The 25,248-nt window shown below is 40.9% G+C and overlaps 1 protein-coding gene across 3 annotated transcripts; it reads right to left on the reverse strand.

The window, feature by feature from the left end:
- Window positions 1–567: 567 nt before the first annotated feature.
- Window positions 568–24,369, reverse strand: si:dkey-240h12.4 (death-associated protein kinase 2). 3 transcript variants are annotated; one of them, XM_042076829.1, is made up of 14 exons: window positions 24,246–24,369; window positions 17,397–17,419; window positions 17,075–17,153; window positions 14,087–14,308; window positions 11,699–11,837; window positions 9,877–10,006; window positions 6,859–6,907; window positions 6,222–6,248; window positions 4,882–5,034; window positions 4,215–4,260; window positions 3,850–3,939; window positions 2,465–2,551; window positions 1,990–2,102; window positions 568–1,878 (listed from the first exon to the last, which is right to left on the reverse strand). In XM_042076829.1, the coding sequence occupies exons 3-14, from the start codon at window positions 17,134–17,136 to the stop codon at window positions 1,719–1,721; spliced, it is 1,278 nt and encodes a 425-aa protein (XP_041932763.1). In that variant the 5' UTR covers window positions 17,137–17,153; window positions 17,397–17,419; window positions 24,246–24,369; the 3' UTR covers window positions 568–1,718. The 3 variants fall into 3 exon arrangements, with proteins under 3 accessions (XP_041932763.1, XP_041932762.1, XP_041932764.1); XM_042076828.1 differs by lacking the exon at window positions 24,246–24,369 and adding an exon at window positions 23,249–23,414; XM_042076830.1 differs by lacking the exons at window positions 1,990–2,102; window positions 24,246–24,369 and adding an exon at window positions 23,249–23,400.
- Window positions 24,370–25,248: the final 879 nt, after the last annotated feature.

Here is a 25,248-nt window from a genome sequence, read left to right on the forward strand (position 1 = left end):
AGAACCCAGACAAACCTGTTAGCAAAGCGGTCTGGTGTTAACCAGGCTATGCAAGAAATGCAATATTTTGCAGATGAAAATAAAATACAATACTACATTGGACTACATAGTACTGCACTTTCCTGTAGAAATGCAATATTTTGGCCATGAAAATATTATTGTACAGAACAGTACTTCAAACTGTAGTTTTTCTTTTTGTAATGGGTTAGTTCCCTGTCATATAATCTTTAACATTAACATGCAACCTTTTGCTGTCTCAAAAACATGCTGTATCAATCACCTTTCATATCAGACAACAACTACATGACTAAACATTACAGTGATGCTTATGGCACACAACCTGACAAGACATAAAATGAATATCATGGTGCAGCTATTACTAATACCCTTCCAAATGGAAGTGATCCCAAATCTGATAGGAAGACGTAAAATTCCTGTTCAAATCTAGATGAAATGGCTATCCTATGAGAAGTCAGCTTTGTTTCTCTGCCCCTCTCTTACTCAGGAGAGGAGTAGCTTGTGGTGCAGTCAGTGTAAACCGTGCAAACAACACAACATTTCTTTTTAAAAAAAAGCCATACTGCTAGTACAGCAAGAACCTGCTAAGAGATCCTGACATAAACTGAAAAAGATAAAAACCTATGATGTTTAATGTATGTAGTTATGTCTCCGGCATATTCATGTCGCTGTCCATGTTCTGCAAATTAAGCACATAATCTTTACAATGTACATGGTGATCAGAATTAACCGTTGGCTATCAAATCATTCTGTGTTACAAATGTTACAACTGTGATGAAAATATACTTTAGAGCTGAGGATAACTGACCATACACCTTCAGCCAGACCTCAGCACGGGTGGGATACAGTACGTCCAGTAACGGGAGCATGCATACACTGAACATGACAAGCATGTTTATCCAGTGAGGGCACAGGGTTAAAGCCAAAAGCGTGCATGGGGTAAAAATCCACCCCATTCCAGAGCTACCATTCTGTATCAAAAGTTTCAACTCAAGTGTGCTATCTTCCGCTAAGAGACAGTGTGCCAGCGTGCAACTCACAAGGCTTTTCCAAAGAAACGTCTTCACAGTGAGTACTTAGATTCCTCCAGCCTCCTCTCTCCTCTCTTCTCTTCATTGGACTGCTCTTTGCTATAGTCTCTGTTCACAGGGATGATGTGATCCTATCCTTCACTTTCACACTGAAAAGCACATATGCATATTTATACAAGACTGCTTTGGCAGCTGAGGTTTGCATGCTATACACATGCATTGAACACTGTGCAGTTATGAATTTGAAGCAGTTGTCTACGTAGATTCTAAAGTATTCAGGAACTATAGGGACTGTCCTTAAAAAATGGACATCCATTAGTTTTTCCTCTTCAGGAGAGATATATATTGAGGTCAGGCTGTTGGACTGTTGCCTTTATGAAAAGAGAACGCTGTTCAGACTGTACTGGAAGAGTCGACTAGGCAGCTAGCGCTAACGCATCAAATTTAACTTTGGTGTTAGTGGCTAAAAGCAAAGAACAAGTGTTTTGCGACAGGGAAAAATGTGTTTTACTGATATGTATTATTAGCTTGGAGGGAAAGTTCATCACATCTCCCAGTTAGGCTTCATCTTGCTGAACTGATGTCGGCGGGCACTCTGTACTGGTAGAGTCTGCCCAGTTGGAGAATGGAGGTACCTCCAGGTACCGGGCTGTGTCCCTCTCGCTCCACCTACTGGTCAGGATGTCTGGTGCGGGACAGGGAAAGGTCGCGCCTGCCCCCCTCTGGTGGTTTTAGGAACTTGGTGGTTTTAGGAACTGCTGCTGAGTCTGCGACGGAGGAGTGAAGCAGGTTTGGTTTCGGTGTCCTCTTGGTCACTCTCACACTGTCTCTGAAGGGGAACAGAAACACACAGTTACAATCATGTTTGTCTCTTATCTCCAGATAGGACCTATTTTCAAGTGAACTGAAACTTTCCCTGATGCCTCCTCTAAGCACTTACCTGGAACATGATTTCAGTTGGACTGAGTGACATAGATGGAAGTCTAGTTGAGCACTTTCACATCTAAAATATCTCTCCACAGAATAATCTCCCCATTTTTCTACAGTTGCCCTCAACATTTAAACACACTCTAATAAGTACATACCATCTCAATAGCTTTTAATCTGTTTATGTGGATTCATTTTTTGTAATGTAATGTAGATGTGCACAAAAAACTCTCCACCGAAACCCTTCATTACAGTTTTTGGATGAATGAAAACAATAGAACTTGTTTGAAAGACAGTTATGGTTACAGAATGGTTACAGGTCAGTGAACCCCTAAAGGGGTTATAGAGTGCAGTGTGAAGCAGCAGTAGAGTGTTCCAAGTGAATGCAAAAAAAATAAATACATATTTGGGTGTGAATAGGAGAAGTCTAAAAGTGTTACTAGATGAGTTGCTAAGTGAGAGTGTGTGTTTGGGTGGGGAGTTCTCACCATCTCTTGCTCCTGCAAGGCGCTAGTCTTGCAATGTAGCTGCAGACGACAAAGACGGTTGCACGCAGACACCATGTTATAAGACATCTACAGGAGTACAGAGAAAAGGAATGAGGAGAGGAGTGATAGAGAGAGTGAATGAGGAGAGGAGTGAAAGAGAGAGTGAATGAGGAGAGGAGTGAAAGAGAGAGTGAATGAGGAGAGGAGTGATAGAGAGAGTGAATGAGGAGAGGAGTGATAGAGAGAGTGAATGGAGAGGAGTAAAAGAGAGAGTGAATGAGGAGAGGAGTGAAAGACAGAGTGAATGAGGAGAGGAGTGATAGAGAGAGTGAATGGAGAGAGTGAATGAGGAAAGGAGTGAAAGAGAGAGTGAATGAGGAGAGCAGTGAAAGAGAGAGTGAATGAGGAGAGGAGTGATAGAGAGAGTGAATGGAGAGGAGTAAAAGAGAGAGTGAATGAGGAGTGAAAGAGAGAGTGAATGAGGAGAGGAGTGAAAGAGAGAGTGAATGAGGAGAGGAGTGAAAGAGAGAGTGAATAAGGAGAGGAGTGAAAGAGAGAGTGAATGAGGAGAGCAAGAAAGGGTGAGAAGAGAAAGGACTTGAACGCACATGTGAAGACAGAGTAAGGAGAGCGACAACAGAGTGATCATTTCATTAAACATTTGCAAAGATTTGCACCCAGTTTGTAGCCCGGAGATTCCAGACCTCGGTAATCTAGAACGATTAAGGGTCTGGCCACAAATAATATAATGGCCCAACTCGAGAGGCGGCATCCAAGCGTGCATTTGAAAATCTCACTGCACGCAATTGGATAAGACTATGCGACGACCAATGTTTACTGACTGATTCCGGACTTTGACGCAATTGGATAACTCGCCTTTGCCCCGCCTATATCAGATACACCGATGTGATTGGCTCATTAGTCATTGCCAGAATATCTCGCAGAGACAATTCAAAAAGTGATTGGGGGCTGACTAGTGTAGTGTAATACAACGAACAACCACAAGATGGCTCTCTCTGACTGTGAGCCTGTTGGATACGGATGAGTCATCTCTGCAGAGGGAACACAAACAGACCCTGTGTGAAAGTGGAGTTGCTCTCTAGAGAGTTCTTCTTCTGGTCTCTCAAGAGTTGTCTTATGTTTAAAACCATACATGGCGGAAACATCTGGTTAGCCATATAAACCAGAGGAATGTTTAAAACAAGAGATTCGAACATTTTAACTGAACCCAGCAATAGCTGAGAAAAATGAGAGTAACAAACTCATATATCTGACTCACACCCTACGTAATGTGCTGCGGAGGTGTGCACGGATACAAACACATAAAGACGAACACGTGTTCCCATGTATGTAATAATAAACATAATACAAACAAATACACACACCTTCCACTTCCTCTTGGCATTGAATTTCTTGAAATTCTTCATGTTGATGGAGGAACGGTTCCGCTTGGCAATTTGTGTCCTGGTCAGAGGCTGAGACACCAGGAATAGGGGGGGGGGGGGGGGGGGGGTGAAAACAGGTAAAACAAGTTAGACATATCCTAGTGTACCACAATTCCTTTGATGATTATTTCCTCAAACATAATTAAAAACAAACATACACATAGAAACACACACACACACACACACACACAGAGACATATACTTGTGTTCCCACACCACTGACATGCCAACCACACACATAAAGCATTTTTAATATACTCACAGCATCTCAAATTCATTATACAGTATTACCCATAATGCCTTACCTTAATCCATGGGTGAAGTAGACAATCTTCAGCTGTCATTCTTTCCCTGCACAGATACACAATGCGTTACAGAGATATATAGGTAGACAAAGATATAAGAATAACAAAACAGAGATAATATACTAACCTGCTTACCAAACAATGACGTTTGTCTGTGTGTGTGTGTGTGTGTGCGTGTGTGTGTGATAGATCGATAGATAGATATATAGATAGATAGATATAGATAGATAGATAGATATATTTTATTGCCACACAACAATGTTGGTGGTAACTGTTTACAGAAAGTAGCTCAAGCCAAAGAGGGTGAAAAGAAAGAAAAACTAAGCAGAATAAAATAATGTTAAATAAATAAATAAATAAATAAATAAATAGTTCAGATCAGTTCTGTCTTCAGGAGTCTGAAGTGTCTTCCAGAGGTTGTGATGAAGCGTGTGTGTATGTGTGTGTGTGTGTGAGTGAAAAAAAAATACATTTTAATATTTTTAAGGAACACTAAGCAAAAACTCTATCCACTTTTTACAGTGTTTGTTCTTCCTCGTTTACACAGATATCACAATGTATCATCAATTAATCTGTATTTCGTATTGCAGAATCACTGTATTGTGATATTCTTGTCATCATCATCATCATATCATAATTGTGTTTCTAAAAGCCCAGGAGGCCTTACTTCTGATCCTTCACCAGGAGCTTCTGGATGAAGTCTTTGGCCATGGCGCTGGTCTGACTGAAGTGCTGGTCGTCAAACTCGTAGACCATCCCTACGACGTTGCGTAACGTCTCCTCATCAGTGTACCCTTGGAAGGGGGAGAGACCACTCAGTCTGAAAAATAGGAGGGGTTGTTTTTTGTACAAACCTTTTGCCATACTGTAGTGTTTAGGTGCTATAGAGTAGTAGCATCCATGTGTCCAAATGATTGTCATTTTAGTTTGTTTAGCCACACTAGTGATTGATAATTAGTGAGTGACACAAGTCATGTATGAAAAGTGAACTCTGTGCCTTTAGTTTGGGCATATACTGTGACTAACTTCATAATTTGACTTGTTCATGCAGTTTATGAGTAAGCAGGGGCTTCTCATTGTTTGTGTTGAACAGAGTCTATCTGTTTTATTCAGTCATAAACTTATTGCAATTTCTTTTGCTATTTGCTGAATGAAAAATGATGACCCCTACTTCATGAGCTTACACAACATTCATGTTTATTATGTGTAATTGTATCAATGTGTATCAACATAATCCACTCAAAATCTCCACCGATTCTTAACCAACAAACCGTCAACCAACACTAACTAACTAACCTTTTTACTATCAATTTAATTTTTATTGTAAATAAAAACTATCTACTATGAGCTATGTGTGTAAAGCTGCACTTACTGTACATGACCTTTTACATTCTCTGTTTTATATTCACCTTCGTGTTATTCCACTGAAGATAACAAAACAAACGTATATACACGTATGCATGGGAGGGGCATGGTTGGATAACTCTATTTGCCTACCGCTACCTTGGAAACTAGCCTTAGAAAGACACACCCTAATGGCAATGTTTACAAACCAAAAAGCCCATCCATACAACTGGGAAGGCATTTTAATAAAGCTAAATGACAATGCAGAGGACTCTTCCAACCAGGAAAACAATAGCAGAAATAAATAATACTGTAAACCATATCTTGAATCAACATCACTCATGAAAACAGGAAACAACGCTTCCTCAGTGGGGAACAGGAACCCGTCCCTCGGTGAGATCCTCCCATAGGGAGCTGACCCAAATGGAGTGATAGTGGGGTCTCTTTGAGTCGGATAGTTTAAAATGGATTCCCCCAGTGAGTCATGTGCTGCATGGACAGCAGAGAAAAAGAACGCTTGCCCAGCTGAGCTCAAACGCGCACACATATATATATATCATACACACACGCACACACACACACACACACACACACACACACACACACACACACAGAGAGAGAGAGAGAGAGAGAGAAAGAGAGAGAGAGAGGAGGGAGACTCACAGAATGTAAGTGATGACGCCCATGCTCCTGGAAAACAAACAGAGAGCAAATAACTGATACATTTCCACAGAACCACACATGACGTAAAACATACAGAGACAGATTGCCTGCAGCGCCTGATGGATGCGCTTAGCAACATGCTGGAGAAAAACATATCAAGCTGTTCAGCTACAGGCCTTTTTCATGCTGGAGCAGTGGGGAAAACAGACCAGCCAGTCACTCTCTACAGTACATCATTTATCACCACATTTATACATACATAAATCAAAACATTCATGCATGTCTGATACTGTGCGGAAAGAATATGACGGTTTAACCGAAATTATTTGGTTTATCCACGTTGTCTGACACAGATATATGCGGTAGTGTAAACTTAATGAGCACATTAATGCAAATGTATTCACTGACATGCAAATACTTTCACACACACAAAACTGCTTCAGGATTGTTGATCAAGTCGGAACATGTCTGCATCATAGCTGCAAGGCAAACACTCAAGGGAAAGGCATCCATGTGTGAGTCACTCTCTACATTTGGGCATTTGTGTATGTGTGAGCGTGTGCGTGCGTGTGTGTGTGTGTGTGTTCGTGCATGCACACACGCGTTTGTGATCGTGTTTATGTGGTACAGTACTCACCACATATCGGCCGCTGTGCCCAGTGGCTCGTAGTTAATGACCTCAGGAGCTGAGAGAGCAAAGAGAGTGAGAAAAAAAAATGAGAGAGAGAGAGAAAATAAGGTTTACTGTTCCGCAAACAGTAATGTAAGAAGAACTCAACGAGCCGAGGGGGAATTCTTAAAAATAAATAAATAAATAAATAAAAACAGAACGTCGCACAGATAGGACCTAACAATGCAAGTCTTTATGGATTTAATTTATTCTAGGTCTCAGATAGAAAAAGGGTGGTGATGGCATTAAACCAAATCACCATAGCTGCTATGCGGTCAGCCTAGCCTATTGTAAAGGTTGTTAGTAACAGCTAAATGAACAACCATAATGTATAGCTCTGACAATGGAAGTGCAGTTAACATGCTGTTGAAATTATGTTTACCAATGTAACGGTGTAGTTCTGCTATTGACTTGTAATACAGGCAGTTCAGAATGCAATGCAGTGCAATTGATTCTGGGATAAATGCCAGTTTATTTTGGCTGTTGGTTTTGGTGCGTGTGAGCGTGTGCGTGTGTGTGTGTATGTGTGTGTGTGTGTGTGTGTGTGTGTGTGTGTGCGCGCGCGTGTGTGCATTAAAATGTGTGTAATGGGAAAGGGCTAGTGTGTCAGTGTGTAGCATGAGATTGGGTACCACTCTGGTGCAGTCATTGTGCCCAGATACACCAGACAAAATTGTAAACTGGATTTGAAAAACAAAATGCTTTCAGACTTTTGAAACAGAAAGAAGTGTGTAACAAAAAGTTGTAAAATACTCATTCCTGTATATGTACTGTACATGCTGTGTATTTCCTATGTTCATTTATTTATTCATTTTGTACACATTTGTATCAACTGTCTATAAATTCTGTAGTTTTAAGTTCAGAATTGAGTGGAGGACTTTCTAGACACCTCTGCTTACTTCCAGGTGTGATTGACTCTTTGTCTATAGATACTAGGTTTGCAGGAATGGAGGGCTTTTACACCTTCCCATTCCCATTGTGGCTTAGTTGCTCCAAACTCTAGATCTATTAGCATAACATTTGGCCAGGTGCAAGGCGGGGTCCTTTTGAAACCATCCTGGTGGACCTGCCCGTGTGACCTGTACATTTAACATTTTCATACAGAGTTAGAACAAGGTCACACCCCCCATTGTTTGTAACATACTTAAGTTCAGAATATTCCCTGTTTTTGTTAGAGATACTGGTGAATCCCTTGGGAGAAACTTGTCTCTTTCCTTTGATGCACATCAATGAAAGAATAAAGCCTGTTTCTTGATTGACCATCATCCAGACTGAGTTTCCTACTGACGGTATACTACTACTGCTTCTAAACACCTCTGTTCTAAATATTATTAAGTGATCATAGTAATTCTGTACAATGTTTCCCGCAAAATTGAATTCCATTTGTGGTGGTAGGTTTGCAGAATTAACTTGAATACAACAGTTTTTAACAAATTAGCACAGCGTGGTTATGATGCTAACCAGATTTAAGCACAATTTAGTACAACCTGGAAAATCATTGTGTGGTGGTCAGTGTTGATAATGTGCTGGGCCGCCACAAATAAGTCAATGTATGGGAAACACTGCTGTATGAAATCACTGAATGAGCCATCCTTGACAGTGAGACGGCCCTCTCTGAGGATTAAATAAACAATGACAAATACAGAAAGAGGAAGAAGGAGAAGCTTTAAATATCTGTGATAATCTTATAGTGTTGATCCTCTTCCTGTGGCTGCACAGTAAAATGAGTAGAGTTCAACAAAAACATAAAAATGCAAAGTCAACAGTACGTCACTCATCTCTGCTGTAAGTGTGTGGGAATCACAAGCCTGTTTTAGTTATTATTTATCTATTGGGTGCTTGCTGTACACAGACAAAGCGGGAAATCAAGTCAAGTCAAGTCAAAGTTTATTATCCCACAGGGGGAAATTAAGTTGCAGCCAGGTATCAAGACACACAACCATGTCAGTAGATTCAATGTGTGATTTTGTCTGATGTCATAAGAGGCTTAATCAGCAGAGCCTCTATGATTTCCATGCTGATATTAATTATTTGTGAATATCTAGATATACTTTGAATACTTTTGAAAACAGGCCATCGGTTCATTGTAAGGCATATCAGTAGATTATTCAACAGAAAGCAAGGCTCTGCAAGGATTTGAACTTGCACTTTACTTACTTGCTGCTCAATTATATGACATTGTATACTGCTGTGACTACCGCTGGACTGGTGTTTAACTAGGCATTCCATTATGTATTCTATTTATTACATTTTTAGGTTTATTTAAATTATTTTATCACATAGGATTACTTAAATGTTATGTATGCTGCTGGTTCTGAGTAACACATTTCGTTCTTTCATGTGTGTAACATGTGTTGTATGACAATAAACTAAACTGAACTGAACTAAACTGAACTGCTTTATGTCATATAACTGAGTCTTACACACGGAAGTAAAAAGTGGATGACTCATGATGAAACCAGCTTTGTAAAATACCCCTCAGGGCTACCTGAGTAGTCTAACAAAAAGCATTGAAGATCACTTTGAGATCGCAAATTGAGAAAACATGAAAACATCTCAATTTGGTTTCATTCAACACTGCTGAGTAATAACTTTATAGTATTTATAATATATAATGTAATGGTTATAATATGCACATTGGTATCTAGGCTTTCCAAAAGGCTCATATGGCGATCGGGCCAGAGAAGCATCTAGCCGCTGTTGGATTTGATCAGCAGTCATTTCTAATCAATTAACAGTGAGTCTCGTGGTCCACTCCTTTCATTTCCCTCTCAACCCAAATTGCAGAGTCATTTCCTACCCTTACTGTCTCCATGGAAACCAATAGACCTTTACTTTTTTTTTGGCAAGCCACAAGCACAAAGACAAACTTGTACATGCACATACACACGCGCACACGCACACACACACACACACAGACAAAACTCATTTTGACATCGTTGTCTGAAGAAGGTGATGTGTTGGTGACTGGACAGCACCACTTACCTATATACTGGGGGGTGCCTCCCATGCTCCTATACTCCTCCCCTTGGATGAAGCGATGGGCCATGCCAAAGTCTATGATCTTGACATCTGGATTGGGCAGGGTATTGCTCGACAGCATGACGTTCTCTGGCTAAGACATATGAGGACACACACACACACACACACCACTGAATGAATAACAATGAACCAAAAACTGATGTCTACATAACATACTACTGTATGTGTAACAAGACAAACTAGACAAAGTAATCAGTACTACATTATACTATAATTAATAAATAAAAAGGCTATAAGGAAGCATTACAAAGCAGGGCTTGAAAACGAAATTATTTTTCAAACGTTCCGTTCCGAACGGTTCAGATAGGCCTATGTTTAACGTTTTCGTTCTTGCATGACCAACATCGGTCCTGAACCGGTTCGGAACGCAAAATATCGTTCGTTCTTAAAGTTCCGGCAGTGTTTGGCGGGCCTATCAAGTCTATTTTTGTGGACTTTACCTTAGAATAGACGTAGGCTACTCATTATTTCCTCTTGATTTAGCTTATACCGTAGCTATGGCCAAAAATAATAAATCACAGGCGGCATCCAAAAACATTCAGATGGGCTATCCATCCCATAGCCTACAGACTTACTGTAGGCCTAACCTATGCCTATAAATAATTTCTTATCAAAAATATTTCTGGATACGTGCTAAACTCCTTACCTGGTTGTAGCCTTTTGGAGTTTTATCCATATGGAGATCTTCAAAGGCTTGCGCTATAATTCCAACCCTGTTTATAAACGAACCTGTCTGTTGCTGACAAGGCCTATCTCAAATTTCCTGTTTAACTCTTCTAGGCTACATAGAATAGGCTATAATTGCGCAAACATTTCAAATCCCGACTTTAAAACGACAAGGCGTGGACAGGCAAAATAGGCTATTACGCATAGGCTACAAACAATTTCCAAATCAGTTTCAGTAGCCTACGCCAGTGTTTCTCAAACTTTTACAGACCAAGGACCACTTAACCATTAGAAAAAACCTCACGGACCACATAGCTAATAGACACAATAGGCCTACTCACTGAACCCACCTTGCTTATTGTCTTTGCACCTTGCTTATTGTGTCAGAGGATTCATATGATTTAAATTGGCATAGCTTACATAGGCAGTATTGCAGAACTTTGGATTTACATACAAGTTGGTTCAATATTGCAAACAACGCATCTATATTATTTTTTACAACAGCTCGCGGACCACTTGGGATAGCTTGCGGACCACCAGTGGTCCCCGGACCACACTTTGAGAAACACTGGCCTACGCTACGAGCTGGCCTAAGATCCGAAGTGGCAGACGGATAGGTTACACTACAACAGCAAGACAAAATATACCCATTTGGACCAAAGGTCCATTTATTCGTTTTTTTTATTTCAAACTGCAGAAATCAAATTATTAAGCTGTTATATAGAGAACAAAAAAAACCCCGTTATTAACCGGTTTTGTGGATTTCAGAATAACGTTTCTGTTCCGGAACAGTTGAAGACCATTTTGTTTTCGTTTCCGTTTCCGCTCCTCGTAAAATTCCGTAAAATTCCGTTCGTTTTCGGTTTTCGTTTTCGTTCCTTGAACCGGTTCGGAGTCCTGTTACAAAGCCATGTGTGCTTTAAGAAGCCTGCAAATACTCCATGAAACCATACTATATATCAGGTAATTAATATCCTGATGTTTATATTAGAAAATAACGAGTGTGCTCTACATTATAAAGCCCAAGGGAACAGAATAAGCTCTGCTAGACATAGATGCAACATGGAGTGGACGTTGGCGGGTGATGTCGAGGGCGAACCTTGAGGTCAAAGTGGCCGATGTGTTTGCTGTGCATGTAGCTCACTCCCTGCAGGATTTGTTTGAGGAACTCTATGGCCTCCGTCTCCGTTAAACTCTCCTTCTCGGCAATGAAGTCAAACAACTCCCCTCCACTGATACTGAAAGATTAGGGGGGGGGGGGGGGGGGTACACATAAAAGGGAAGAAAGAAAGAAAGAAAGAACGAAAGAGAAAGAAAAAGAAAGAAAGAGATCGCAAAGATTAGTGTATAAAATGGAGACTGAAAAAAAAAAAATGCTGACGCTAAACACGCAACCATAGCCAATGTGTTATTACCATGACTGTTACCTGGTTTCACAAGGTTCTACGTGTGACAGGAAGGATCACCCTTCTGTGAATTGAGCAAACTTACACACAATGCTGAAACAACTGAATGAAAAGCCCCTCTGACCTAATTCAGCCCAACTGTAGAGGAACCACCAATGGCCTCACCACAAACATATGACCTCAACTGACCAGCATGTTGCCCAGACTTAACAGGCGGAACTATCTCTCTTCTGGCATCAACTCATGCTGTAATATAAACATACCTAATGCTGTAAATGGCCCAATTTAACTGGTGTGATGTAACACATTAAGAAGGCTGCCTTGCGACCACTCTGACCCAACTGCCGCACAAATCTATAATTAAACTCTTCATCCGTAACGCTGGAGAGATGTTGTGACAGTAGCTAAGAGAATGTTCTCCGCTAGATATCAGTGTTGCTCCTGGCCCTTGACCTCTCTTCTCTCCGGCAATCCTTTCATCCCTTTCTCTCTTCCTCTTTTTCTTATCTCCTGCTTCCCTCTTGCCAGCCGGCCAGTCTTTACCCACTCCGCTTCCCTGTTTCTGTCCGTTCCCTATCTGTCCATCTTTGGGTGGTTGGCCCTGTGTTCTGCCCGGAGTGAGTCCTGTCAGTCACTCTGCCGCCACCTCGGGCCTTTGCCTTTCTCTTTCACTTCATCGGCCCTGCTTTCACTTACCTGTTCCTCTATGCCCATGTATTTCAAGCAAACAAGGAAGAGACTTTCATGTCACTTGTTTCAACACAAAATGTTTAGTAATTAGCTGCCTTGTTGCCAGTGTTGGGTCAGACTACTTTGAAATGTAATCCATTACAGAGTACAGACTACACACCAATCTTTATAATCAGTAACATAATCCATTGGATTACAAAAATAATGTAACGTAATTTGAATACTTTTGGATTACTTTTGGATTACTTCAAAATAAAAAAACTCAAAAATGAAATACATTTAATAAAAAAGACAGATCTTACAAATACATTGAAAAAAAAAGACAGGGCTTACAGATAGCAAGCGCCACTTGCTGCAAGGTAATGCTGGGTTGAGCGAATGGCCCAAAGATTTGTGTTGTGGTGCTATTTCTGCTACTTTATGGTACACATGTAGCCCCCACTTCCCCTTTTCAACACAAATTGTGTGTTCATGTCTAAACCTCACTCCTGATCTGGGTCATAGCACCAATGCCTTGTGCTGATTTGCACAGCTCAGCCCTGCACTCGTCCGGACTCGAACCCACAAACCTTGCATTCAGGATTTAGAAAGTGTTCCTTGCCCCATTGAAAAAAGTATTTTGAGTATTTTCAAAATACAAAAATACAGTATTTTATTTTGATACATTATGGCTACAGTATTTTGTAGTTTATTTTGATACATTTAAAAAGAGGGTATTTGGTATTTTATTTCAAAATAGGCTATGTCCTGATGTATCTTTGCCCATCCCTGTATGTATTGAAACACATAAACAAAATGTAATAAAGTAATCTTCGACAATGTAACTATAATCATGATTACACATTTTTTCTTATATAATCTGGTCTGATTATAGTTTATAGATTATAATTATACGTAATCCAGATTACTTGTAATCAGTTACTACCCAACCCTGCTTGTTGCATTTCATTGGAAATGAAAATGTTTCATATGCTGAATTTATAGATGTGGTGAAGACCAACTCTAACCGCTTATTGAGCAGAAGGTGCATCTGTACAGGATTAAACAAGCCTAACCACTAATTTCAGCGTTAAAGGTCAAGACTACACATCACTCTTTCATATACACCCTCACTTACAGTAAATTCCTGTGTATTAGCTGCACTGTGTATAAACTGCAGGACAGTGTTTTATGCAAGTAAAAAAAAAACTAAAAAAAACCATATTAACTGCCCCCGTGTATTAACCTCATAGCTGAAGAAATTTTGCAAAATCAATGTACAGTAGGCTATAAACCGCGGGCTAATACTCAGGAAATTATGGTAATTACACAAACCAATATACATAAATAGCAACCCCAATCTCTCTCACTAACACACACACACACACACACACACACACACGTGCACTCACAGCTCGACGATGAGGACGATCTCAGCCCTGCTCTCGAACACGTCTCTGAGGGCCATGATGTTGTAGTGCTGCAGCGCCTGCAAGACCTCCACCTCTCTCTCCACACTCTTTCTTTCCATCCCCAGGCGGCTCCCCGCCCCTCTCCGGATCTTCAGGAACTTCCCCGCCCAGCGGGCCCCAGAGGCACGCTCCCGCACCTCACGCACCTGCCCGAAATGACCACTGGAGTGGGACGACATTTAACATTTAATTCCATTTGTTTAAACAATGTGTGTTCAATGTCCTACAATGTACTATGTTCAAGGTAGGTAACAGGCATTTTTTCTTTTTGACCACAAATTATCATCACAAATAATATCTACACTTATTACACGGCTTTTCACAAGGCAAGTAGAACGCTCCATTGACTTGAATGGGATTTCCCAAAGTTCTAGCGGTCATTATTTCCGAGGAAAGGACCTCTGAAAAAAATAATGACCGCAGTCAATGGCAACGGAGTTTGTGCTTCTAATTCAGGTATTTCATATCACTACGCAAGGACTGGAACTTATATGTATAGGATAAATGTTAAACGTAAAACAAACACCATGCTATAAAACAATGTTTTGAGCATTAACAACTGGGAGGTAGAGGACACTAAAATGAAGCCTGGCTACAACCTGTTAAACCTATACTTTCAACTGTCTCACTTCCGCTATTGAGTTATGTAATTATGCAGCTACTTGCGCTAACTGCAAAGTGAAAGTTGAACAACTCAACCATGATTTCACTTTCAAAATGTGGGGAGAGAAGAGAAATATTGTAGCCTGTGTGAGCCCAGACGAATCTGTGAGCACCTTTCTCTGTGTATTTGAATTTGCTCTGGCCATCCTTACATTCAATCCCAATCACCAAAACACAGGAACAAATCACAACTTCTTGAAATATGTATTATTATTCAATACAACACAAAAATGTCTGAATTGTAGTTCCACAGTGGTTCTTGAAATACAATAATTAAGTTTTGGCAACCCGATTGATGTAATTTCTTGAATAATAATAATTTAAAAAAACCCTGTGCAAGTCCAAACCACACTGCATACTTTCAATACTATGCATAATATTTCATGATGTTTCAAGTTGGAAGCATTTGATGATTCAACTTGAATATTTCAGTTCTTCACTGTCAAGTTGAAATTACTCAAAAAACCACAGTGAAATAGGTTGACTTTTTAGTAATGAGTAAGTAAAATCAGATGATTTTTTGTTTACAATGAAAGGATTCGGTAAGAAGTCAATGCATCAATTTAAATTCGCTGGTTACTCCCCTTAGAAATCAGAGGCGAACTAAGGGCCCTATCTTGGCGATCTAAAACCCAGCACATAGCGTATTCTTATCATGCCGCAAAGCGCATTCCTATCTTACACTCGAGTTTTTCACAATTCCCTTCTCTTTTATTACACAATGCCCCAGGGGTGTGGCAATTAACAATCTAAGATGTGGTCTGGCGCATTATCTAAAAATTGCTATCTTGGTCTATAGCGAAGTGCGCATATGAATCACAGCTGAAGATGCAGTCACAAGATGTAAGCAGCAACTCCTCTGCAGAATAAATGTCCTTAGATTTTTTATTCAGTCATTCAAACATTATTGGGGTAAGTGTTGCTTTTTTCAGGCTATGTTTTCGATGGTAACCCATTGTCAATAGTGAAAGTAATCAACTGTGTATAACTGTTTTGTTGTTGACTATGACACCACGGTGAAGTTAGACCAGTGCAGATGCGTGTAGGTTATACTCTGATAGGTTTTAGTAAAGCATGGTTTAGTGGAACACCTGTTCCATATGGTCTCGCATATAAGTATATATACTTTTTTGATCCCGTAAGGGAAATTTGGTCTCTGCATTTATCCCAATCCATGAATTAGTGAAACACACACAGCACACAGTGAACACACAGTGAGGTGAAGCACACACTAATCCCGACGCAGTGAGCTGCCTGCTACAGTGGTGCTCGGGGAGCAGTGAGGGGTTAGGTGCCTGGCTCAAGGGCACTTCAGCCGTGCCTACTGGTCGGGGTTCGAACCGGCAATCCTTTGGTTACAAGGTCGAAGCACTAACCAGTAGGCCACGGCTGCCCCCAAATGCAAGCAGGTTCCTTCAAATGCGCCACTGAATATCAAAATACAGATGCGCTGTTTGAAGTTGCGCTGCTTGCTGTTAAAGGGAATGACAGATGTCATTCTCATTGTAGGATGTTACGCCCAAAACACACCCATGACTGATTAAAAAATATAAGACCAACCTGGTAACACTTTACTTGACACTATCGACATGAAGACATGACAATATCATGACACATGAACCCTAACCCTACCCCTACCCCTACCCCTACCCCTACCCCTAAACCTAACCCTAAGTTGTTATGACAAAAACCGAATGTCACTTAATAATATAAGCGTCATGTCATAAATGTTTATGACTTGTTTGTGACACATTCATGACAGTGTTATGTCACTCTTATGTCGATACTGTCAAGTAAATTGTAACCACCAACCTTTTTGTGCCAAACCACCCCCAATGTGGACTGGACTAACCCCTAAATTTATGTAAGCTATTCGCCAGTGACCATGCGTTTAGATTCTAAGAATTGGTCTGGTGTCAGCCAGGCTAGAAATGTCACATAAAAGGAACACATCAACAACTGGTTCATGGCAGGTTGTCTGTGTTTACAGAGAACATGCAAGGTTAAAACAGTCATTAAACAAGATAAGCAAATCCTCATGTGTTAGATCTGGCAGCCAACTGACTCCTACAACTCCCACAGCCTCAAGGCTGATTTTTCATCAGTGCGTTAACTCAAATCTGCACGTACATCATACATACAAAATGTTCACACACCAAGATATGTTTTGATTGTATATAAAATAAACCTCTGAAATTTAAGTACCGGTATAATTCAGTTTACTATACCAGGCTATATTATACCATTCAAATCTAAGTCTCTTACCTGCCCAACACCTCGCCGATCTCGTACAGGTCCTCCACATTCTCAAGTTTAAAGACAGCCATGACGCCCTCAGGTGCTCTCACTCCCACACACTCAGGTTGAAGTATCCCCTCTCTGCTCTACTGCATCATGCTTACACAGGAAGAGGCCCTCTGGTTGGCCCTGAGGGAAAGAGTGATAGAGAGAGAGAGAGAGGGAGAGAGAGAGGGAGGGAAGCAGAGGGAGAAGGACAAAAGGGAAAGGGAGATAGAAAGAGATGGAGAGGGAGAAAGAGAGAAGGAGAGAAAAGACAGTGAGTGATCTACCTGTGGGAGAGCCATCAAAAAACGCTAAGAATAGCAGAATCTGAAAAAATGCAAACACGTGAGATGAGAGGAGTCGCAGAAATGTAACCATCTCTTCTCACAGAGCTTCCTCCATAACAGCTCCTTGCTTTTATTGAACTACAAGAAGTTGTACAGAAGCACCCTGCAGCAACACAGAATCCTAAATTTAGAGTTAAAACTAGCTATAAAGCTAGCTTATAGTTAAAACTAGCTAACTATAGCATAGTTGCAAATGATGGTCATGCGTTGTGTCATTTAGCAAACCCAAATGTGCTCTGACAGACACATAGCTGAACGAGATCTCTGTGGTGGTGCCTGAAAAAAGACATAACCAGGTCACAGTACTACCCTCAGAACATGAGTGACAGAAAACCACTCGCCAAGCACCAGGCACGTTGGCTAACAAGCTTGAAGAAGCTTATTACTGATAATTATGAGAATAAATGTCCCCCTTGGATTGTGAAAGAATGAGACACGAAAAAGAGGTCAGATGATCATCAGAGAAATGAAAGGAGTGAGGAAGAAAAAAAATAAAAAAGGGAGAGAGAGATAGAGTGACAAAACACAGTGTGTGTGTGTGTGTGTGTGTGTGTGTGTGTGTGTGTGTTGGGGGGCTGGGGTGGAGAGATGGTGAAGGATAGGTGGAAAGTTGGTGAAGGACAGGTGGAGAAGACAAAATTTGAGGGGAAAAAATTGTTCCCAAGCAGACTGATCATTACACAAATTCATAAAACAGTGAACTCTTTTTGGTTAACAAACTTAATGAACCTGATTTATACTGGCCAAGTCTCTTTGAGAGTCTTTTACACTCAGTAGCCTTTCACATCACTTCCCAGATGTGTCTTTATTAACCTGGCACATATTGAATCTTCTGATCAACCTGGTCCTGCTTCATTTTTCTAGGAAGATCTTCTCATTACACTTAGGGCTGATTTCGTACACATAGATTAAACCTAGTCCTACTTTAGTAAAGATCTCTAGAGAAAAGAGCTTATATTAGAAGACTAGGCTTAATCCATGTCCACAAAATCAGCCCATAGAGTTTAATATGGAATAGATTAAAGCATTGCTTTGACTAAGACTAAAGTTTTCAACAATATCATGGCATAGTAAATCGCACAACATGAAAAACGCCCAGCAGCGGAATGCTAATCCTCTTAATGCCCCGTGCAGTGTCAGTTGGTCCAGGGCCGGAGTGGGGCCACTTTTCAGCCCGGGAGTTTCAGGCCCAAGACCGGCCCACTTTTTTAGTGGTGGTGGAAATTGGATAAATAAGGCAACATTTCAGCTCTTACTATCCTGTAGTTTTTATTATAGGCTAATATTCCACTATTCCACAAGGATAGGTTGATAAGTTAACAAAAACAGGAAGGAAGAAATAAAGCATTTGAAATGTATTCCACTAAGAGGCATATTGAACTACTGTATTGTTTACATGTTTTTTCTGCATGGGTCAGCTATCATGTTGTTGTTTGGTGATTTGCTCCTTTACTACACCCACTCCTTTACTACACCCATATAGGTTGATCATGTAGCCTATTGCTGTCATAGTCTACTGTTCTTTCTTCCATAAAATAACTTTAATTCATATGGTTAACTCTATTATCCTTTCTACTTGTCCCTATAGTCATAGTTAATTTCGGGCTCATTATTTTCAGCGGGGGACTGGCTGATCTGCTGCTCAGGCTACTTTTGTTTTTAGGCCTATAGGCTACTGCATACACAGATCAAGCTTGAGTCCACTGTCTTTGGTAACACTATTGAATTTACCAAATGAACTTGAGTTTCCTTGTAAATGGTATTATATCATCTTATCACCCACACCATAGTGGGAGTGACATGGTGGAGTTGGTGTGAGGTGTGGTATGTGTATGAAAATGTTGAAAAGAGGAAGGATGTCCTAGAATATGCGTAATTCTGAAAATGATGGAGGTAGTGAGCAGATGTGTGTGTGTGTGTGTGTGTGTGTGTGTGTGTGTGTGTGTGTGTGTGTCTTTGTTTATGGTGAAGTGACAGAACAATGTCATCATGACCCATGGTTTTCAGAGGTGCAAGGTGTGTAACCCAAGCGTATGGAACACACCTGCAGCAGGAAATGTCTAAACACAAACACAGATGAGATAAAAGATATGCAGAGAGAGGGAGGGTTACTCTCAATATGCCCCTTTGTCACCGTTTGATTACATCAGCAAGACGATAGCTGTACAGTGAGCCACAGTGTGTGTGTGTGTGTGTGTGTTTGTACATGTGTGGATAAATTCCTGGCAAGCTTGAACAATCTTTCCCAGATGTTGCTCATGTTTCATGTGGTGAGTAAGACTTGAACCCTCCTCCTCAGTGCGCGCACACACACGCACACGCACACACACACACACACACACACACACACACACACACACACACACACACACTCCTCTGAAGTCTCTGACCCTGCGCTGGCTCCTAGCCTCGCTTTCATACGGTGGACTGTACACTGGCCAGGAAAACAACAGAGCTCATTCAGCCGCCATCAGAACGGCCAGTCCGCAAACCACAGACCCAACCACACTTAGGGCGAGCAGAAAACAAACAACAACACAAAACACTGCAAAACAATGGAGACTATTACATCCAAGCCTCAAATGCTCATCAACAGCAAGTCAACACAACAAACAACAGAAAGCAACACAGCACTGGACTTTGCAATGTCTGGAAACACAGATACTTTTTGGCTGACTTTGTCTACAGCACAGAAGTCGCTCACAACCCAGCACTAGACATACAAGAACACAATCCTAAATAATCTCTCAACTCTGTCACAGCTGAAACACAAACACCCATTTGGGAACACGACACAATACAACAAACAGCACCATACTCTGTTCAGTTGAAAAAACTCACAGACAGAGTCAGCAACACACACAACTAAGTACCAAATGAGTGCTGGACTACTCAATACACCCCAACAATACACTCTGTTCTGGCCTGATGGCAAGAACAACAAAGGCAGTGAAGCAGGACCAAGGCTACAGAGAACTACTCAAACACACAGGGACAGGAAGTAGACTGTGGGAGAAATATTTGGGCAACAATAGAGTTACAGCATGGTCTTACTATGCTATGGGGAAGTATGTGTGTGTTTATAATTGTTAGTAGGTGGTTGGTGTGTGGGGTGGAGATGGGTCAGAGTTGGGAGTTATGTAGTGAATTTGTAACTCAACAAGCTTTCACTATCAACTGATGTGTGGAACTTTATGTTTGTGTAGAGACTGTGTGCTAAGAGGACCCCCTCCTCTCGCGAACTCGTAGGGTGGCGATTGGTCTGGCAGGTGAACAGCAAGTGTAGGTAGCCAACATTATATTTTTACACCAGTGTTTCTCAAACTTTTTCAGACCAAGGACCACTTAACCAAAAAAAAAACCCTCACGGACCACCTAGCTAAAAAAAGAGTAGTACCTACTTCAAAAGTATATTACACAATAGGCCTATTCACTGAACCACGTTGCTTATTGTCTTTGCGCCTTGCTAATTGTGTCAGAGGATTAATATGATTTAAACTGGCATAGCTTACATAGGCAATATTGCAGAACTGTTTGGATTTACATACAAGTTGGTTCAATATTGCATCTATAGGCTACTATATTTTACCACGTCTGCTCACGGACCACTTGGGATAGCTTGCGGACCACACTTTGAGAAACACTGTTTTACACTATATTTTTGGTCTAGACTATTTCCGAGATAAGGCCACATGTAGGCTATTTTGCAGTACTACGCATTTGCAAATGCTTAAATACGGTTTAGGAACCTGCAACTCAACTGGTGGCGCAATGTGCTCGCTCACAAACCCCACAGGCCATGGGTTCGATACTCAGGAGCACGTTCAAGGTGTACTGATACTGTATCTGCTAGTCACTTCAAATACACAAATGTCTCCTAAATAAAGGTATGACGGTTAAAATAATGTACTGTGAATGTAGGAGTGCCAAATATCGGGTCCTGCGATAAGAGTACATTACACTGTTTTGAGTCCCAATCCCACTTTGTTCAGAGGCACATTCAGTGCCTACACACACACATACACTGATGCCTTAATGTTTGGGACATGATAGAAGAGTGGTCACAGTCACCCACAGACTCACACATAATCCTTCAAATTGATAAATGCAGAACCCCATATAGGTGCATACACGCACAAACACACACACACACACACACACACACACACACACACACACACACACACACTTTTAGCTCACATTCAGACACCAACTTACTTGTCTGTTTATCAGAAAGCTCAAACCTGAGAATAGATTTCTGTGACTGTCAACTCTGGTCCACATAGGCTAGAGCAACTTAAAATAAACAGCATCACTATCATCAGTTAAGTCATGTTGACAAAGTTACTAGAAGACTGAAAAATGCAATTCCACAACAATTAGTGCTTTTGAATATTTAATCAAATGATTTCAATGATATATCTTGCCTTTTTTATTTTTTGCTGTATCTGCTAAACAATGTAATTGTTACCAACATACTGTAAAAGACACCAGACAAAACATAGAGCATGAAAAGATTAATAAAACACACAGTAGCCTATATTGTTCTTGATTGTACCTCATAGGCCTACAGAAACATTTGTACTTTTGCTGACAAATCAAAATAATTCAGTGATGAGACAATGCAGGCAACAAGTCTCGAAACACTGGGGTGTATGAGATGACCTGTTGGATCCAGACATCCAGAGTATACTTGTGTAGGCTTGCTTTGTGAGGGGGCTTCAGTGGAATGTTGAGGAACATCTTTAAAAGCCAGGACTTGGGAGTCTCTAATCTACAGCCTTGAGGAAGGGAGTAGGCTTGCAGTAGGCAGGCAGACACTCTCTCTCTCTCTGTGTGTGAGTGTGTGTGTGTGTGTGTGTGTGTGTGCGCATGTGCACGCATGTATTTACAGGTTTCTATATTGTTTCTATGACAACTTTCCTGCTAAAAGTATTTGTAGCAACTGACTGAATACATAGCAATCTCTCATTTTAAGTCTGAGCCAGGGCCAGCCTTTCCCATGTCCAAATTAACCACTGATGCTACTGTTTCTCTACCCTATCAACACCCTCAGAGGATGGGAGACGGTTTCCTTCACTTGAATGAGGGCATAATATGATGCATTTGCGGGTATCGTCATGAGTAGTAGGCTAGCCCAGTGGTTCCTGACCCCCAGTTTGAGAACCACTGGGCTAGCCTACATGGTGTAAATTGACATATCATTTTATATAATCTAATAAAGGTTAAGTCTCTGACTATCTTTTAGCATTCTTCTTGCTTCTTACATAGACCACTGTATGCTTCTAGTTACAGTAAATGATTACAGTAATAAAAAGGCAGAAAGTGCATTGTAAATCTCTGGTAGAGGTATATGGGCAAGGAGTAAACTATGACACAATTCATGACGAGAAGGCGAGTTGAACAGACCAGTGTATAACGTTCCAAATTGAAAGTGTTTTCATGATACATGGTCAAAATTGTAACAAAACACAAAACACACATTGTTCATTACATAGGCCTACAGATGCTTTTACTTAATGTTCAGATGCGTCTTTTGTGGTTGATTGCAGCTCCTTGTTTAAAGGTAGGCTACACAGGTCACAGGACTGAGTCATGTATCAGTAAGTAGCCAGCCCTAATTTTACAGCAGCTATGGTTCTTTGCAGGCTGAGTGGTAGGCTACGTTGTCATGAAATGAGTATGGCAAGACTAGGCTATCCCACATGATAGAACACGCAAAGAATGGAAAACAAAATGGGAATAACATGCCGATCTGTGGTTCACGCTGCAAAAAATGTGTTTAAGATATGAGTTTCCTAAAACTTACCCCATGGTATTTATGATCACCTGCAATCGGTACAATCTGTATGTTTTTCCCTTACAGTTTCTTCACTCTAGGTGCATCCCGTGAGTCCGTCAACAAGCTTTCACTATCAACTGATATGTGGAACTTTATGCTTGCGTGCGTAGAGACCGTGTGTAAGAGGACCTCCTCCTCTCGCGAACTCAGGGCGGCGATTGGTCTGGCAGGTGAACAGCAAGCCAACACTATATATTTTTACACTATATAAGGGCATATGTAGGCTAGGTTATTTTGCAGTAGGCTACTACGCATTTGCAAATGTTTAAATACGGTTTAGGCAAGCCTGCATTCCTGTTTTGAAATAGATTAATGACAGGTCATGGTCCATACGATTAGTGACAGGTCATGCACCATACGAATCCAACCAATCTTATCCTTGTGGCACGAAATCATTTTCTGTAGTGCGCATGATAACCTACCAATTCCATATAAATCAATTACTACGCGTTGTATCTTTGTCAACTTTATTTATCTGATCAAACAGTGCCGCCTGGCAGCACAGCAGAGAACTAATCCTGGAATGGGGCGTGAGCGATGAAGCGTAAACTGAGAGCATGTGTCAACTCAAATCTCAGCGCGCGACTCGGCTTTTCGCCTTTGGCTGGTGGTCATGGCCTGACAAGGTCATCGTCGTATTGTGTCGCACTGAAAGACCACCGATCATACTTCCCCAAGTGTCGAACGAAGATGACAGATGACAAATGGCTCCTATAGCCTATCTAATAAATATGGGATAGCCTATCTGATTGTCCCTTGCAGCCCTGTCTAGCTGTTCTCATGACGAAACGAAGCGCGCACGCAGAACATCGTGATTAGTAACGTTGGTTGTTTTTTCGGCAATTTTCAGCTTCAAGTCCAATGGCCAAAACAAATTAATCATCTCCTCATCATGAATTAAATGAGCCCTCTTCTAAATGGCTTTGCAGCCGTTATTGGCTGCCAAGCAGGCGGCAAAGCTCACCTGAAATCGTGACAGCCAGTGTTACATCCATTGTATTCCTGCGCATGTTAGTCCATTTCTGATCCTACTAGACGTCTCCGACCACCTCGTCCGTATGAGGCAGCGCACATCTGACTCGCGCAGGTTCGAAGAGATCCAAGCCTAGTGACAAAAGTGTGACGTAATTTAACGACAATGATTAAAACAGGGAAGTTTCAGAAATGTGAAGACTGTGGAGATTAGAAACAAATTAGTTATTTTGACCTTCAAGCAAGGACCCAGAGTTGCGCATCGTTTTTTAAGCATGGAAGAAGGAAAACCAGTGACTGATAATGTGGACCCTAAAGAGGTAACTTAGGCTATTACTCACAAACATAGGCTAATTGACAACTTATAAACAAGACTATGATGATGAGTGGAAAGGGTATCACAAAACTGCATCCCCGAATCATCCGTCTCCTCAAGTGACCCACACTGTACCACTACGCACTCTGTTTCCTATTGTTATGTTTTTGCGCCATCTAGCGGACAATCTCTGAACGTTCACAATTACAATGTTTTCTTATAACCTATAAACTCTGAACTTCCTTCTTTAAAAGCTTTATGCGTTGCGTGCCAACCCATCTTACAGACTATTCATTTAAAAACCAAAACTGCTCATAGAAGAACCAGAACTGACAGTGAAAAAGTGAGACATCAATTGTAGAGATCATGTTGTTAACGTGACTTAGCAAAGTTGGGCTCAAACAAGGAACAAACAATGCCGTTTGATAAATATAGGCTTTTGGTCTGGTATGGTTTTCATATGATCCAGATGTGCAAAAATGGTATGGCCATAGAAAGGGCCAAGACTTAGACACCTTTGAGAACATTATACAAAGAGAATTTGTTCACGTCTCGTAGTTGATTGCAGCTTACTCTTTTTTTTTAACCGTGTTCTTTTTTTTTTTAGCCATGGCAATCACCTGTGCTGCTTGAAGAAATTTATCCTGTTATATGAATAATGCTTTAATAAACAAACAGC

The sequence above is a fragment of the Alosa sapidissima genome, chromosome 21 (assembly GCF_018492685.1).
Source record: "Alosa sapidissima isolate fAloSap1 chromosome 21, fAloSap1.pri, whole genome shotgun sequence".
Taxonomy (NCBI): domain Eukaryota; kingdom Metazoa; phylum Chordata; class Actinopteri; order Clupeiformes; family Clupeidae; genus Alosa; species Alosa sapidissima.

Coding starts and splice junctions, on each gene's coding strand:
- si:dkey-240h12.4 (XM_042076829.1), bottom strand. CDS start 17,136: ATGGCTGTCTTTAAACTTGAGAATGTGGAGGACCTGTACGAGATCGGC. Junction 3,940..4,214: donor TACTTCACCCATGGATTAAG/GTAAGGCATTAT, acceptor CTGGTGTCTCAG/CCTCTGACCAGGACACAAAT. Junction 2,552..3,849: donor ATGCCAAGAGGAAGTGGAAG/GTGTGTGTATTT, acceptor GTACTCCTGTAG/ATGTCTTATAACATGGTGTC.